Source organism: Mytilus californianus, unplaced genomic scaffold, assembly GCF_021869535.1.
Source record: "Mytilus californianus isolate M0D057914Y unplaced genomic scaffold, xbMytCali1.0.p SCAF_9, whole genome shotgun sequence".
In the NCBI taxonomy this organism is placed as follows: domain Eukaryota; kingdom Metazoa; phylum Mollusca; class Bivalvia; order Mytilida; family Mytilidae; genus Mytilus; species Mytilus californianus.
The window spans coordinates 48487889-48501207 of NW_026262745.1; the positions used below are offsets into that span (position 1 = coordinate 48487889).

A 13319-nucleotide genomic window follows, 5' to 3' on the forward strand; every position below is an offset into this window, starting at 1 on the left:
CAATTGACATAGTTCTTTTGATTGTTGTTACTGAAAAAATACCTAAAACAGTTTGAACATATATACGCATTCTGACTTCTTAAATGCCCATTTAATTAGGTATTTGATTTTTTTCTTCTTCATGAGATTGTTAAGCAAAGTGGTATATAGGGTAGACAGATCAAAGATTTCAACAGATTGGAAATCACCAATATGAGCATGTAATTTATCAAGTACTTCCAACAAATTTTTGACACTCCAAAAGTAATCAATTCTACAATTTTCAAAGGCCTTATTTGAACAATTTATTACCAGGTTTTTGATTGTACCATGTGTACTAGTAAGTCAAATAGACAGTTTAGTGGTGGAACAATGGCTTGAGAACGAATAAATCTATATTTGTAAGTTGTTTTGTGCAGCTTCGGAAGCTAGTACATAGTCGGAACTTTCATGTTATTCAGTGTTCTGCTTGTAAAGAGGTAGCTAAAAGTTAATGTTTGTTACAGATGTCATTTTCCAAAAATTGAGTCAGTTGGAATTTTGGGGAATTGGTGATTTCCTTTTGCAGAACCTCAATATAAAATTTACGTCAAACAATAATGATATTATTGGCAGCCTTATCAGCCGGGACAAAAGCAAATTCCTTTTAGAGTTCTTTTAGCTGATGTTTGATACGAGAAATAGGGCTATTATAGTTGATGTTAGGAGTAAAATGTATTATTTGTGAAGTTGATACGGAATATTTATTAACAAGGTCTTGTTATCTTCCAATGAACTTATTTAGAAAAAGGACGATCTGCGCAGACACGGGTGACGTTTTATAAAGTCTGAGTAGCAGCTGCAAGCTCTTGAAATAAATCAATTTCAACACTGTATTGGTGATAATGTCTACATTTATCGAAAAAATAAATTGGTGGAAAAGAAAACGATAAGGTAAATTGTATAGAAGTTTTCTTAATTATCAGTGTTACTCACCATTTTTCTTGATAAGTGCCTCTGCCAAGTCTTGAATATGTCAGTCGCTCTCAAGATTGCCAAATGCAACTATTTCCCCATTGGCGACAAAAGTAGCATTTTTAGGCAAAGGAGATAAGTAAAACTCATAGTATGTTAAGAAAAGCAACAGGAATCTATATTATCTGAACTAGCTATACTGTCCAAATAATTTCTCTTTAATTCTAGCAAGGTTTCATTTTAAAAATCAAACTCCTTAAGTATTTATCTTGGAAAATGCCACTGTATTGGTGATGTTGTCTACATTTATCTATAAGAAAAACATTTGGTTGAAAAGAAAGCGATAAGGTTAGTTGTATAGAAATTTTCTTAATTATCAATGTTACTCGCCATTTTTCTTGATAAGTGCCTGTGCCAAGTCTTGAATATGTCAGTCGCTCTCAAGATTGCGAAATGCAATTATTTTCCCATTGGCGACAAAAGTAGCATTTATTTCTCTGTTACACAATGTATTTCTCTGGTATGTTATTTTCAAATATAATTACTTCACGAGGCATCCAATCTTTTATGTAATATCGTATTGTATCATCACTAAGAATTATTGATGCCTTATAGGTAATTGTAAAAAAAAATGACAATGATAGTATTGCATTATGAAAATTGTAGTTCTGACAAAATTTCTTTCATCATTTTAATATAAGGAGAACTTATTTGAAATTATCTACTATATTTGTTTTTTCTGTGCTTTCTGGAAATTAATTGACTATATACATTGAAGTTCTCCTTCACTTGAAGAGTACATTGTATAAAACATTATAAGAACAAATGAATCCATCAACGCAGTGTGAATCTTAAAGGCAATAAATTCAACAGTAAAGATGTAAAACAAATCATCACGCATGCTTTGTATTGTTTCAATGTTTATTCATCGACTGATCAATAAACGTTTAAGAGTGTTATATATTTGACGTATTTTATTTTTTTCATTCCATATATTTATTGTTTATTGCAATTATATCTTGAAAATAATAATAATTCGAAAACACTTAAACTAACAAAGCTAAATATAATTATGTTTAAACAGTGTTAAAACGATTTCAAATGTCAATTGAGTACTTCAATATCTACAGGAAGTTAGTGTTCAGATGGCACCAACGAGAGAATAAATCCTATTTAAAATGACACTCTTTCTAGTTTTTAACGTATGCGATAATTTTTTGCTTCCACAGTTACATGTAACTTCAAAAGATCAATTGAACAATATAATCGCTTCAAGATATTAAAAAGAAGAAAGGAAAAGTATTTTTTCCTCTTAAATTGTATACATTTAAACTGTTCTGACCAGATGAGCTTGACCATTTTGTTCATTTTCCTACCATATCCATTCGGAGCATTGTACTTGGCATTGTCCATTCAATCATTAGGGAAACACTGGAATGCACAATTTTGTTGAAGTTGCCTGGATCCTGACTTAATATGTCAGTCACTTTGATGGTGATTAGATAAGTACTCCGATATATATATATATACAGATGTCTTTGATACCATGTTTTTTTTTACATGTATGTGTTTTCATGTTTGGAATATCTACTTTATTCTATGTAAAAGTTATACCTGAAGAATATTTAGCGTTGATCACACTCTTATGTTTCTGTCTATTCGATTCGATAGGCAAAACAATATTTATAGTGTTTTAGACTATGAGCAGTTACTTTTCTGAAGGTTTTTTTTGGTTTTGTAGTTTCCTTGTTTGGTGTATTGATTCCTACACATGGACCCACGTAAGAAGACGTTACATTGACGTATTTTAATAATCTGGTCATTCTTTTACAATTGTCAAAATCTATGGGCGTGCTTTAGGAAACAGAAAAGAAAAGCATAGATGACATCTAAAAACATTACATGATGCTACATCCTGGATAATCAAGTTTTCTCCACAACACGCCAGGGCAAATTGAGAACTTTATAACAAGAGATACCAAACTCCATCAAAGTTCGTTTTCGGTTTAACAACGATAAAACAAATCGACAGTTCTCCTTTTTTTTAAATTCCTACAAAGTACGATTTAACACTCGTCAAAGATACACGGATGATGAATAATAATGTCAACCCGCACGTTTCGTCTGTCGTCTAAACAAGACTCATAAGTGGTGCCTGACATTTCATTTTAACCAAAATATAGTCAAAACTAATGTTCCAGTTATTGTCTCTTCTGAAACGCTTTTAATGTAATATCACGCATTGTGAGAGAGCCACATCTGAACACTCACAGGAACCTGGCAACCACGTTACATATAGGGACCGATCCTTAGATGACCTGTTTATCCATGTCTACCATACAACATTCTGCAGTAGCATGGACCCGTACATCCCGATCGATCCTCTTCGAAGCAAGTGTCTTCTTTTATTGATGTTATATTTGTGCTTGTTCGTAATGTTAATTGAATAATAGACAATTCACGTTTAACAAACACTAATTAACAATAAATTAATGTAGAAGACCGTTCGATGACCTGTAGCTTATTACGTCAATGGTCATTGGTCTGTTCAAGATAGTAATCATCACAAGGGTTGACTGGGGTATAGAAGTATGGTCACCTGGAATTTTCTCGTTCCGACAATAATACTCTCAATAAAGTGGGTTGTACTTTTAGTTATGCAGGATAAATAAATGCGCAGCCATATCCAATCGGAAAGCCTCGTCCCACGCTCATTGCATTGTTAAAGAACTCTGCAACAACTATTTTCAGGGATCCATATGTAGCAAGGCAAAATTTCTGCCAACATTTAATATACCGCCCTTTTCCAGTGCCAGTCTAAACTTCCCTCTTTTTATCCGGGTCGTCCCACCTTGAAGAACATACCTTTTGTATTAATTGTTAATTTGTTCCTGACATTGCATGAAATAATTGGTTTGCCATTCAATCTCTCGGAAAGTTTTTATTTTGCGTACTCATAATTTAAGAATGTTCTTAACGATCTTAATTTCACATGCCCAATAAATCATCTGTTAATTATTCATCATAGATTTATTTTTGACGCAAAAATAACTATCAGTGTTCAAAATTTATCGGACAATAAACATTCAATATGTTTTAAGCGTGATGTACTCTATTTCTTGAATGATTATATGCATTAAACATGATTTTTAAATCCATTTTAGTCATCAATTTTATAAAGTAACTAAAAACAATATTGTTCATAAATAAATAGAATTAAAAATATCTAGTTCTTTTTCATTAATATTGTTTTGTGGTAATTATATTTAGCGAATTTAGGTACTGCGTTTATACAATGAATTGATAAAGCTCAGCATATCAAAATTACTCTGGTATTTTTTAAACTCGTAATGGTATTACATATAAACGAATTAAACAGTGATGTATTTACTTTTGTTTAAAAGTGAATAAATACAAATTATTTCAATCCACCGGAATTTGTATATTAATTTTTATCGAAGAGCGTATTACGGTAGGTAGATATCATCATTTACCACTCTTAGTGTATAGGGAAAAAGTAGTATTACATTTCTCGCTTAGGTTGGCCTTTTGTGTACCCATACAGGTGAATGAAGTCACCTTTGGAGCGCTGTGATTGGATGTACATGTAAGGGGGTTATATATATATATATAAACAAGTCTAAATTGAAAACAACGTTCAAACCTATGATTGCGTTGGATAAAAACCGCAATTTTTATACGTGTGCATGCAAAACAAATTTCTTGGTAGAGGGGTCTATATATATATATATATATATATGTAAACAAGTCTTAATTGAAAACAACGTTCAAACCTATGATTGCGTTGGATAAAAACCGCAATTTTTATACGTGTGCATGCGAAACAAATTTCTTGATAGAGGGGTCTAAATACAGCACAAACAACATTTTCCAAAAGACCAAAAAAGTGAAAAAGTATAATTTAACAAAACGCATTTGACTAACAGGTCGAACAACAGTTGTTCTTAAACCCTGCTGACTGCCATTGGCGATTGCCTAATAAACGGATCACAAGACGTTACAAAATGGATCTTTTAAAATTATTAATTTAATACCAAACAGAAAACAATAAACTTGCGGAAAAGATGGTATACCGCAAACAAAAGGTGCAAAAGTTAGTACACCATATCCGGATTTCGACAATCAATGTCTCTTCAGTGACATATATAGAAGTCTATAAAAAGGACCAACCAGCAAATAATTTTAACAATACTGATTGTATGTATAAAAATATATTACATTTTTATACATACAATCAGTATTGTTAAAATTATTGACACTGAAGAAGGCTATTTGTTAAGCCGAAATATTTGTCAACACGATTTAATAACAACATCTTCATATAATACCATCTTATATTAGTATCGTTGTGCAAATCTCTAGACTTATATATATATATATATATATATATATATATATATATATTTTTTTTAATTTTATGAATAACGGCAGTGTGTTTTGTTATGATATTGTGACTATCATGTTTATTTATCTTGGCCTTATTTGTTTTGTGTGGCCTTATAACATGTATAATATGTTTACATAATAGTTATAGTTGTTTATAAAATAATGTTATAGCTGTGCAGTTTAGAAATCACTGGAACAATCATAGATACTGATGGAATGATTAGAACTTTCTATTTGACGTAAATGATAATTCTGGAATGATCATAATCTATGATGTGCAATTTAAACTTCTACCATATTCTAGAAGTTTCCGTTCTACAATTTTCTAGGAGTTTCCCTTCTAAAGTGTTCTAGAGATTTCCGTGAAAACTATATACAGACACTAAAGTTAGACTGGCAGATTAGTCATTAATATTAGCAGAAGTTCTTTGGAGTTGTTACATTGACACTTTTATTTACGTTAACTACATCATACTAGATTGTGACTTACACATAATATTCTGTTTGGATTCCCGCAACAGTGAAGAGAAGAATTCCGGATAAAGAAAAGACAAAAGGATCGGACATATATTTTAACAGTTAAGTTGACATTTCAATTTGTATAATATTTCTTGTAAACTTTTGTATAATAAATCTTGTTAAATTTTATTATTGATTTGTGTCCTTTGTTGGCTACATTTTAAAGGTGATTTCTGGCCGTAACAGTATATTTACAATATAAATTATGAAACATAATGAGATATTTACTTTAGAAACATTCGAAAAAGCTTCTTAATTTTGGTAAATTTGATTAAAATTACGGTGGCCATGAATACTATTAACAAGCTCCGTACGAAGATGTTCATGCCACAATTCAACTTCAATTTCTTAAACAGAATAATCAAGTACTAATATCACATATAACTGTTTTGCCTAGGTTTTTATAATGAAAAGTTGTAAATTTAAAACAAATATTAGTATTGTCGCCTATTGAGGAACAAATACTACAGTACTGTTTTCCCTACAAACTGAATACTTTTTGTTAATTCTTCCTTGGGCCCGGTTATTACATTGGGCCTTTCTGTGTTTGCCACTGCATATTTCACATACATGTTTAAACCTACAACGAGAGAATTAGGGACAGTCATTACCATTATTATAGTATTTACAGGACATATTTGTACTACCACTAGTTACCTGTGATTTCTGATTTGTTCTTGTGTAAGTGTTTGAAAGTGTAGCTACATTGAATTATAATGAACACGATTTTGTGTATTCGTTCTATAACCCTGTGATTGCATTGACGTATTGTTTTGTACTGTGGGAGATGTGATGTGTAATAGCCAATATTCACCGTGTATGTTTCCCCAAGATAAATTTGGATTCTTTTCTATTTTTAGCCTAAATTGCTCGTCATAGGTGGCCCAGTTTTCTGACCTCGTTGCAGCTAATTTTATATCGCGCATATATTTTAACAATTCCTGTGCCCGAGTCCTGTATTTCTCAATGTTAACACTCATAACTACCATGAATACTGAAGTCTATTCCTTTATGGACAAATCAATACGCGACGATCTTTTTTCAATGCAAATTTTCCCTCTTTTTAATTTTAAATCGCCCTCGTCAACCTCCTCCATTTCTTTTTGCGTTCTCAAAAGAATATGTAGCTCAATAAACTTTCCCTCCGAAATCTTTTCCTTAATTTTAAAAGGCATATGTTCCCCCACTGTGTCATGAACGCTAGCCTCTTGTGTTGGGGTGAAATCAATCGAATTATGTGTCATTTCAAAATTTGTGCGTGACGGGTCGTGCATAAAAGGGGGGATTGCCCGTGCATCCTCCTCCGACTTATTACCTGATAATATGTCAGCTTCTTCCTGTACGTGTGCCTCCACCTGTTCCACCTCCTGTCTTTTCCTGTCCATTCTTTTGCGTCCAACTCCGTCCTTCTTTTGAGTCATGTCTACGGTCCGGACTCCCTGTCCTTCTTTCCTGCTGGTCGTCTTCCTCTTCTTTCCAATAGCCCTTGATGGCGATCCCCTGGCATTTCTTTTGTTTGGCATCTTTTAGTTTTAAATAATTAAACTATTTTTTGCAATACCTGCTTCGTTGTCGACAACAAATTAACAAGTGCCAGATACGGGAATTCCAAAATTCAAATTCCACGTGAGAGCACCATATATGGCAATGAGCTAAACGCTGCCACACCCACACTAATATTTGATTGAATTAAATAAAGGCAACAGTAGTATACCGCTGTTCGAAACTCATAAATCGATAGAGATAAAAACAAATCCGGGTTACAAACTAAAACTGAGGGAAACGCATCAAATATAAGAGGAGAACAACGACACAACAAAAACACAACATTAAAATGTAACACACACAGAAACGAACTATAATATAACAATGGCCATTTTCCTGACTTGGTACAGAATTAAACCAGATTATTGAAAATATAAAATTTTGATAATCTCTATTAATATGTGAGTCTGCTATGATGAATTGCAGATCGAGTTTACGTTTAATTCTGCTCCGCTGATTTGTACCTAAATTACAGGTTTTGGACTTCGTTTGATTTCGTGAAAGTAACAGTTATACGGACTTTCATTCCGAAATTTCCACAACTAAGAATAGCGTCAAGCTTTTTTTTGTGAGCGGGGCCATTCGTGTCGTTCCGACACATCTAGTTTTAATTTCATTTTGTGCAGTTAGATTCTGCAGTTACAAAATATCCTCCTTAGTTATCTTCGGGGACATTTTAAACAATGCCGAGTCAGTAGTCCAACACTACAATCCAACTGTAATGCTACACTGGAATAAGGCTTTTTGATACCTACTATACAAAGTAAAAACAAATTCTTCCTTAAAACAGTATCTTCTTCTCAATAAAGAATTCTGTATTACTTTACACATGCACGTTTGCAAATTACTGGATACTTTCGTGACTACATGACCATGATTGCATTGTTGTTGTTTCTTGTTCTTAGTTTCTGGAAATTACGTATCCATGATTTTGATTGCATTGTTGTTGGTAATTGTTCTTGGTTGCTGGAGATCACCTGCTAAGGCGGGTGTTAGGAAATTAGTTGTTCGAAGAGATTTAAGATAAAGAAGATAGGCCATTAACTAAGAAATAAACGCTTGTATTCAATAATTTTCAGACATTATCATTACTACCCAGAGAAAGTGTGAACATTAACAATTGTTGGCTAATAACGAATCTAACAATGGAAATAACGACTTTAAAAAAGATGATGTTTAACACTGATGTTAAGCAACAGAAAATAACAAAACAAATAGTCTGACTTGTGACAGGAAATAGGTGTCGTCGGTTTAAACTCATTTTTCAGATTAAAAATAGCCTCAAATACGCTATGTGTGCTATTATAAATATAACAACGGTATAACACATCTATTGCAGGTTTAACAATGACGAAATGAGACTATGTGTCTCAATAACAATACTGATGGTTCTTGAGATGTTTTTCATAGCGAAATCAAAGGGTAAGTTACATTGATAACTTAAGTCATAGGAAACGAGATTCTTTTAATTTTATTGTTCATGATGTTATTGGACCCGTACCCGCGTATTGTTAATGTTAGGTTTCGTAGTTTCTGACTTTATATTGAATTCTCGTCGAAGAAAGTCATCTCATTGGTGTCTTGGAGGATATAATTCTTTAATTACTTTATCTAAGTCTGGCACTATTTAAGTCAACACAAAATGATGTTGCATTATCCCGAACGTATAAAAAAAATTAATGTATTTGTGTACATGTACTCATTTTGAACGGAATATGATTTCAGTAACAAACGAAAAGATTCTTTGATCTAATATAATGTAAATAACATGGCGTTAGATAATTAGCAACTGTATTTGCCTAATAACAACTTTGAGACTTGCTTCCACTATAGTTACAAAAGCTTTTTAAGTATGATCGCTACAAAGCCTTGTTCTAATTCAATTAAAATATGGGCTGCACGTGATTGATGTCACAATTGAAATGCAACATCAGTTGTGTTTTTGAACAACGCCGGAAATCGCAATGGACATTTTTGTTGGTGCTGATCGCTAGGAAATTAAATAAAATCATTCTAAAAGTTTAGATGTACCTGTTAAATATTTTTTTGTGAATCGGTTGATTTTCTGTAACATTTTGGATTCATCAAATCAAAATGGATGCCTTTCGAACGCGTATTATAGGTCCGCTTCGAAGTACAAAAGTTCTAAATTTTCCTATTAGAATTGAAATAGTTCGTTCATGCCATGCTCTATGCTCATTTTAACATCGGTAGGCGTTATATTTGTCAACAAGATATTGACAAATATCATGCCCAGCCATGTTAAAATGAGCATATAGCATGACATGAAATATAATGCCTACCCATGTTAATATGAGTATAGAGCATGGCATGAAGGAATTATTTCTTAATTTTTTATTTTTGTCAGATATTCGGAATCCTCAAGACTTTTCCATGTAGTGCTAATAAAAAATTTGCCCGATAACTCCTACTTTTATTTATTTACATAATTTTATCACGTATAGTTTAAAAAGCCATTTTTGAAAATCTTAGTAAATCCTTGTTATTTTTTTTCAGAGTTTTTGAAAGAAAAAAGTGCCAATGTTAAATGTATGAAAAGTCTAGAGAGAATTATTAAGCGCCAAATTTCAATTGATTGTATCTCAAAAACAAGGATACGGACAGAAGTCCTTTCTTTTCTTTTTGTTTTTAAAGTTTCTTTGTTTATAATCCATCAATTTATTACAGTCTTTCAAAAAGCTTGTTATTTTGAAACATAGGAGCGAACATCCGTAAGGACATTATTGGTGTGTTAATACGGCATTTCACTCACAAGCATTGCATAAAGTCCGATTGTTAGTGAAAGGCCACATTTTGCATATCAATGGACCCCATGAAAAGAACATTTATAATTTAATATTCCAATAAAATACATAAAAAAATATGCCTAGATAAATATTTCACGAACACTAGCTTAACTATTTCGCTTGTGTAGATATTCATACTCATGACGTCATGACATCGGTTTTTAAATGTAGAAACTTTTAATTGTTGGTTGTTATGACGCTTTAAAATGAAATAACAAATATCGCATAATATATATAACATTAGAATTATATAAAAAATGATAATTAGAACCACGACTACATCAACATTACCCGAATAAACGAAGATTGTGTGTATTCGATAATGAGACATCAACCCCAACTTCAAAAATAAGTACTGTGGATTCATTATTATTCGTGGGATACACATTTTCGTTGATTTCATGGTTACGTATAAACCACCAATTTAAATGAACAACGAATTGAAATGCTTTATATGCTTGTATGCAGACTTTGGCAAAACCAGGAAATCCACGAAAATACATCTATATGACAGCATTCAGTCTTCAAAAATAGACAGATGTCAAGCTGCTGAATTTCGTTCCGGTTCTATGCAAGTTGTGAATACATTTAACAGAAAAACACAGGCAAATGTGGCAGATTTATACCAAGTCCCCAGTAAATTTCGATCAGAAGATTAGTCTGAACTGCTTTAGTATGATCCGAGATGGAATGGTGTTCATTTGGCTGTGTATAGTATTGACACGCAGTCGCATCGGTTTGGCTTAGTCGTTAATCTGAAATTGGCGTTTTTAGAAGCATGGGGGTGTTTTATGTGTTGTTTCCAAGTTCTCGAATAGCAGTGAACTACTCTATCTTTCCGTCCGGTCCACAGGCATTTTTTATACAAATCCAAACCTTAGTCATTGATTTATAAATTATGTAATTGTATTGCCCTTAGCATTACTATACTTGTAAAGCAATACGTTAAACATGCTTTGCTTATTCGTGCATCATACATTGTTGTTTTGTGCATGTTCTGTCGAAAACAACAACGACTTATGAAAGAAAGAACGATAACTTTTATAATAATTTTACATATAAGCTAATTATTATTAATTTTCGTACATTCTCTGAAATTCTAACTGCAACAAGATGGTATATTACATATTGGCGGAAACACGCCACTTACGGACACTTTTATGAATCAGTGCAGTCGTGTCAATGAATACTCTTTGTCTTAATATAGAAATTAACGCATCCAACCGACGTCACAAAGATATTTTTTTTTTAGTTCTCCTACAGCCAAACGAACGACACCCCATCGCAATCTATTCAGCATTATTCTTACTATCATGCAGGTGGACATACCTTTATAGATTTCTTTTCTAGACATTAGCTTTAATTTAGTCTGATTTAATTTTCTGATAATTTGATGGGCATCAATTCTGTAAAACAAACTTAAAATGTTATTTTACCATCCGTCTTGAATGATAATGACAGGATATTCCATATAAAAAACAGGTAACTCGTGGTAACCAATGATTATACTCGTTATTAAACAGTGATTCAGAAGAACGACTTTAAATGTTATATCATTGATCAAAATATGTGCATTTTATTGTTTAAAGAAGATGATGTATGTATCATTTTTTTTAATATTCGTCGTTTTTTTTTCTATTTTCAGCATGTTCGAAATGTTCTTGTTTGGTCAAAAATTTTGTGTTCACTGCATCGTATACCAAAACTGCCTTAATATCCTCCGAGTACACAGAAAATACAACAGGGTGTGTATCTTAACTTTTAAAGAATCCTAGAATATCTGGGAATTTTTCATCAAGATACATGTATTATAAGAACAAGCAGGCAAGTTAAAGGATCAAGTTTGAGAGGCGCAATTATTTATTCATATTATTCTACAAATTATAACTTTAGATAAATGTGATTAAGTGGTCAACAAGTATCTTTATCCAGTTTTTTAAATATACAAACTCATCAAGATACTTGGCTAATATAATTAAGTACGACATACGAGCGTTCTGTCTCCATCAGATTATTCAGTAACGCTCAAATCAATACTGTTGTAAAGAGTTCTTGAAAAGTGGTGGTCCGAAGGTTTTGACCACCAAATTTGGCAAAGGACCAGCACAATTTTTGCATTTTACAATAGAAATGATAGTGAGGACCAGCAGATTTTCTTCAATGACCATCTGGGAATATTTTTTTTGAGAACTCTGGTTGTAGGGCCAAATCAATTACGAAGTTGGACACCCCTCCACTCCCCCCCCCCCCCCCCCCCAAAAAAAAATCGAATAGTATAAACGTCTAATGAAAAGAGTAAATTTACAGGAGGTAACTGCATCATTGATACTTCATGTGTGCACACGTGGCCACTCTTGATTGTGAAACGACGTTTTTGCCTCAAAATCAATATATATTATGTATATATATTTTGACTTCTTAAAAGGAAATGCAATCTAAGTCACACATGCTTTACATTTACTTGAAATAGCTTTGACGATTTAAAATCATCGTGTATTTTCGAACCGTAAAGTTTAATAAATAGCAGAAGAGATAACTAACGAAATACAGCAACGACAAAAAAAACCGCAATCCGCAATTTAACATTGGTACTTGTACGGAATGACTGGTCCAATTATTTTCAACCTCCACATTACAAATACATTGTAGATTAAATTGTTAATGGTAAATAAAAACGTTTCGACCAAAATTTGTATATTCATTTGTTTATTTTTTAAAACTTTTAATAATTGAAATTGCTAAATGCTTATTTACTCATCTATGAAGTTAAGAACTGTTCCATAAATTTTGTACTGATAATAAACTTGAGAACATCTGGTTAGCTAGGCTTTAAAAATTTATTCAACATAAAAGTATGTTTTTAATATATTACAGGTTGATGAAGTGTGCATGGGTTATAAAAGCTCAGAACAGTAGCCATTCCGTCACATTCAAAATGAGTCAAGTTCTTGCCAGCAAATCTTCATTCTGTGGAGAAGATTATGTTTTCATTAGAGACGGTGAGTCGTCTAAATAAGAATACAGCTCTTGTGCTCCTTAATACGAAAACCTGCTTTTGATCAGTGGAAATAATTATTGTTATTACAAAGTTCACGACTGTTTCCAGTG

The 13319-nt window shown here is 32.4% G+C and overlaps 1 protein-coding gene across 2 annotated transcripts in view; it reads left to right on the forward strand.

Moving 5' to 3' along the window:
* LOC127714590 (uncharacterized) overlaps positions 1–13319 on the forward strand; it is a 45540-nt gene that overhangs the window by 16892 nt on the left and 15329 nt on the right. Inside the window, exons 2-4 of one of the 2 annotated variants that reach the window (XM_052220665.1) lie at positions 8744–8826; positions 11857–11956; positions 13086–13210. In XM_052220665.1, coding sequence (XP_052076625.1) covers positions 8760–8826; positions 11857–11956; positions 13086–13210 — 292 coding nt within the window. In that variant the 5' untranslated portion in view covers positions 8744–8759. Of the gene's footprint in view, positions 1–8700; positions 8827–11856; positions 11957–13085; positions 13211–13319 lie in introns of those variants that run through there. The other variant, XM_052220664.1, reaches the window with a different exon arrangement.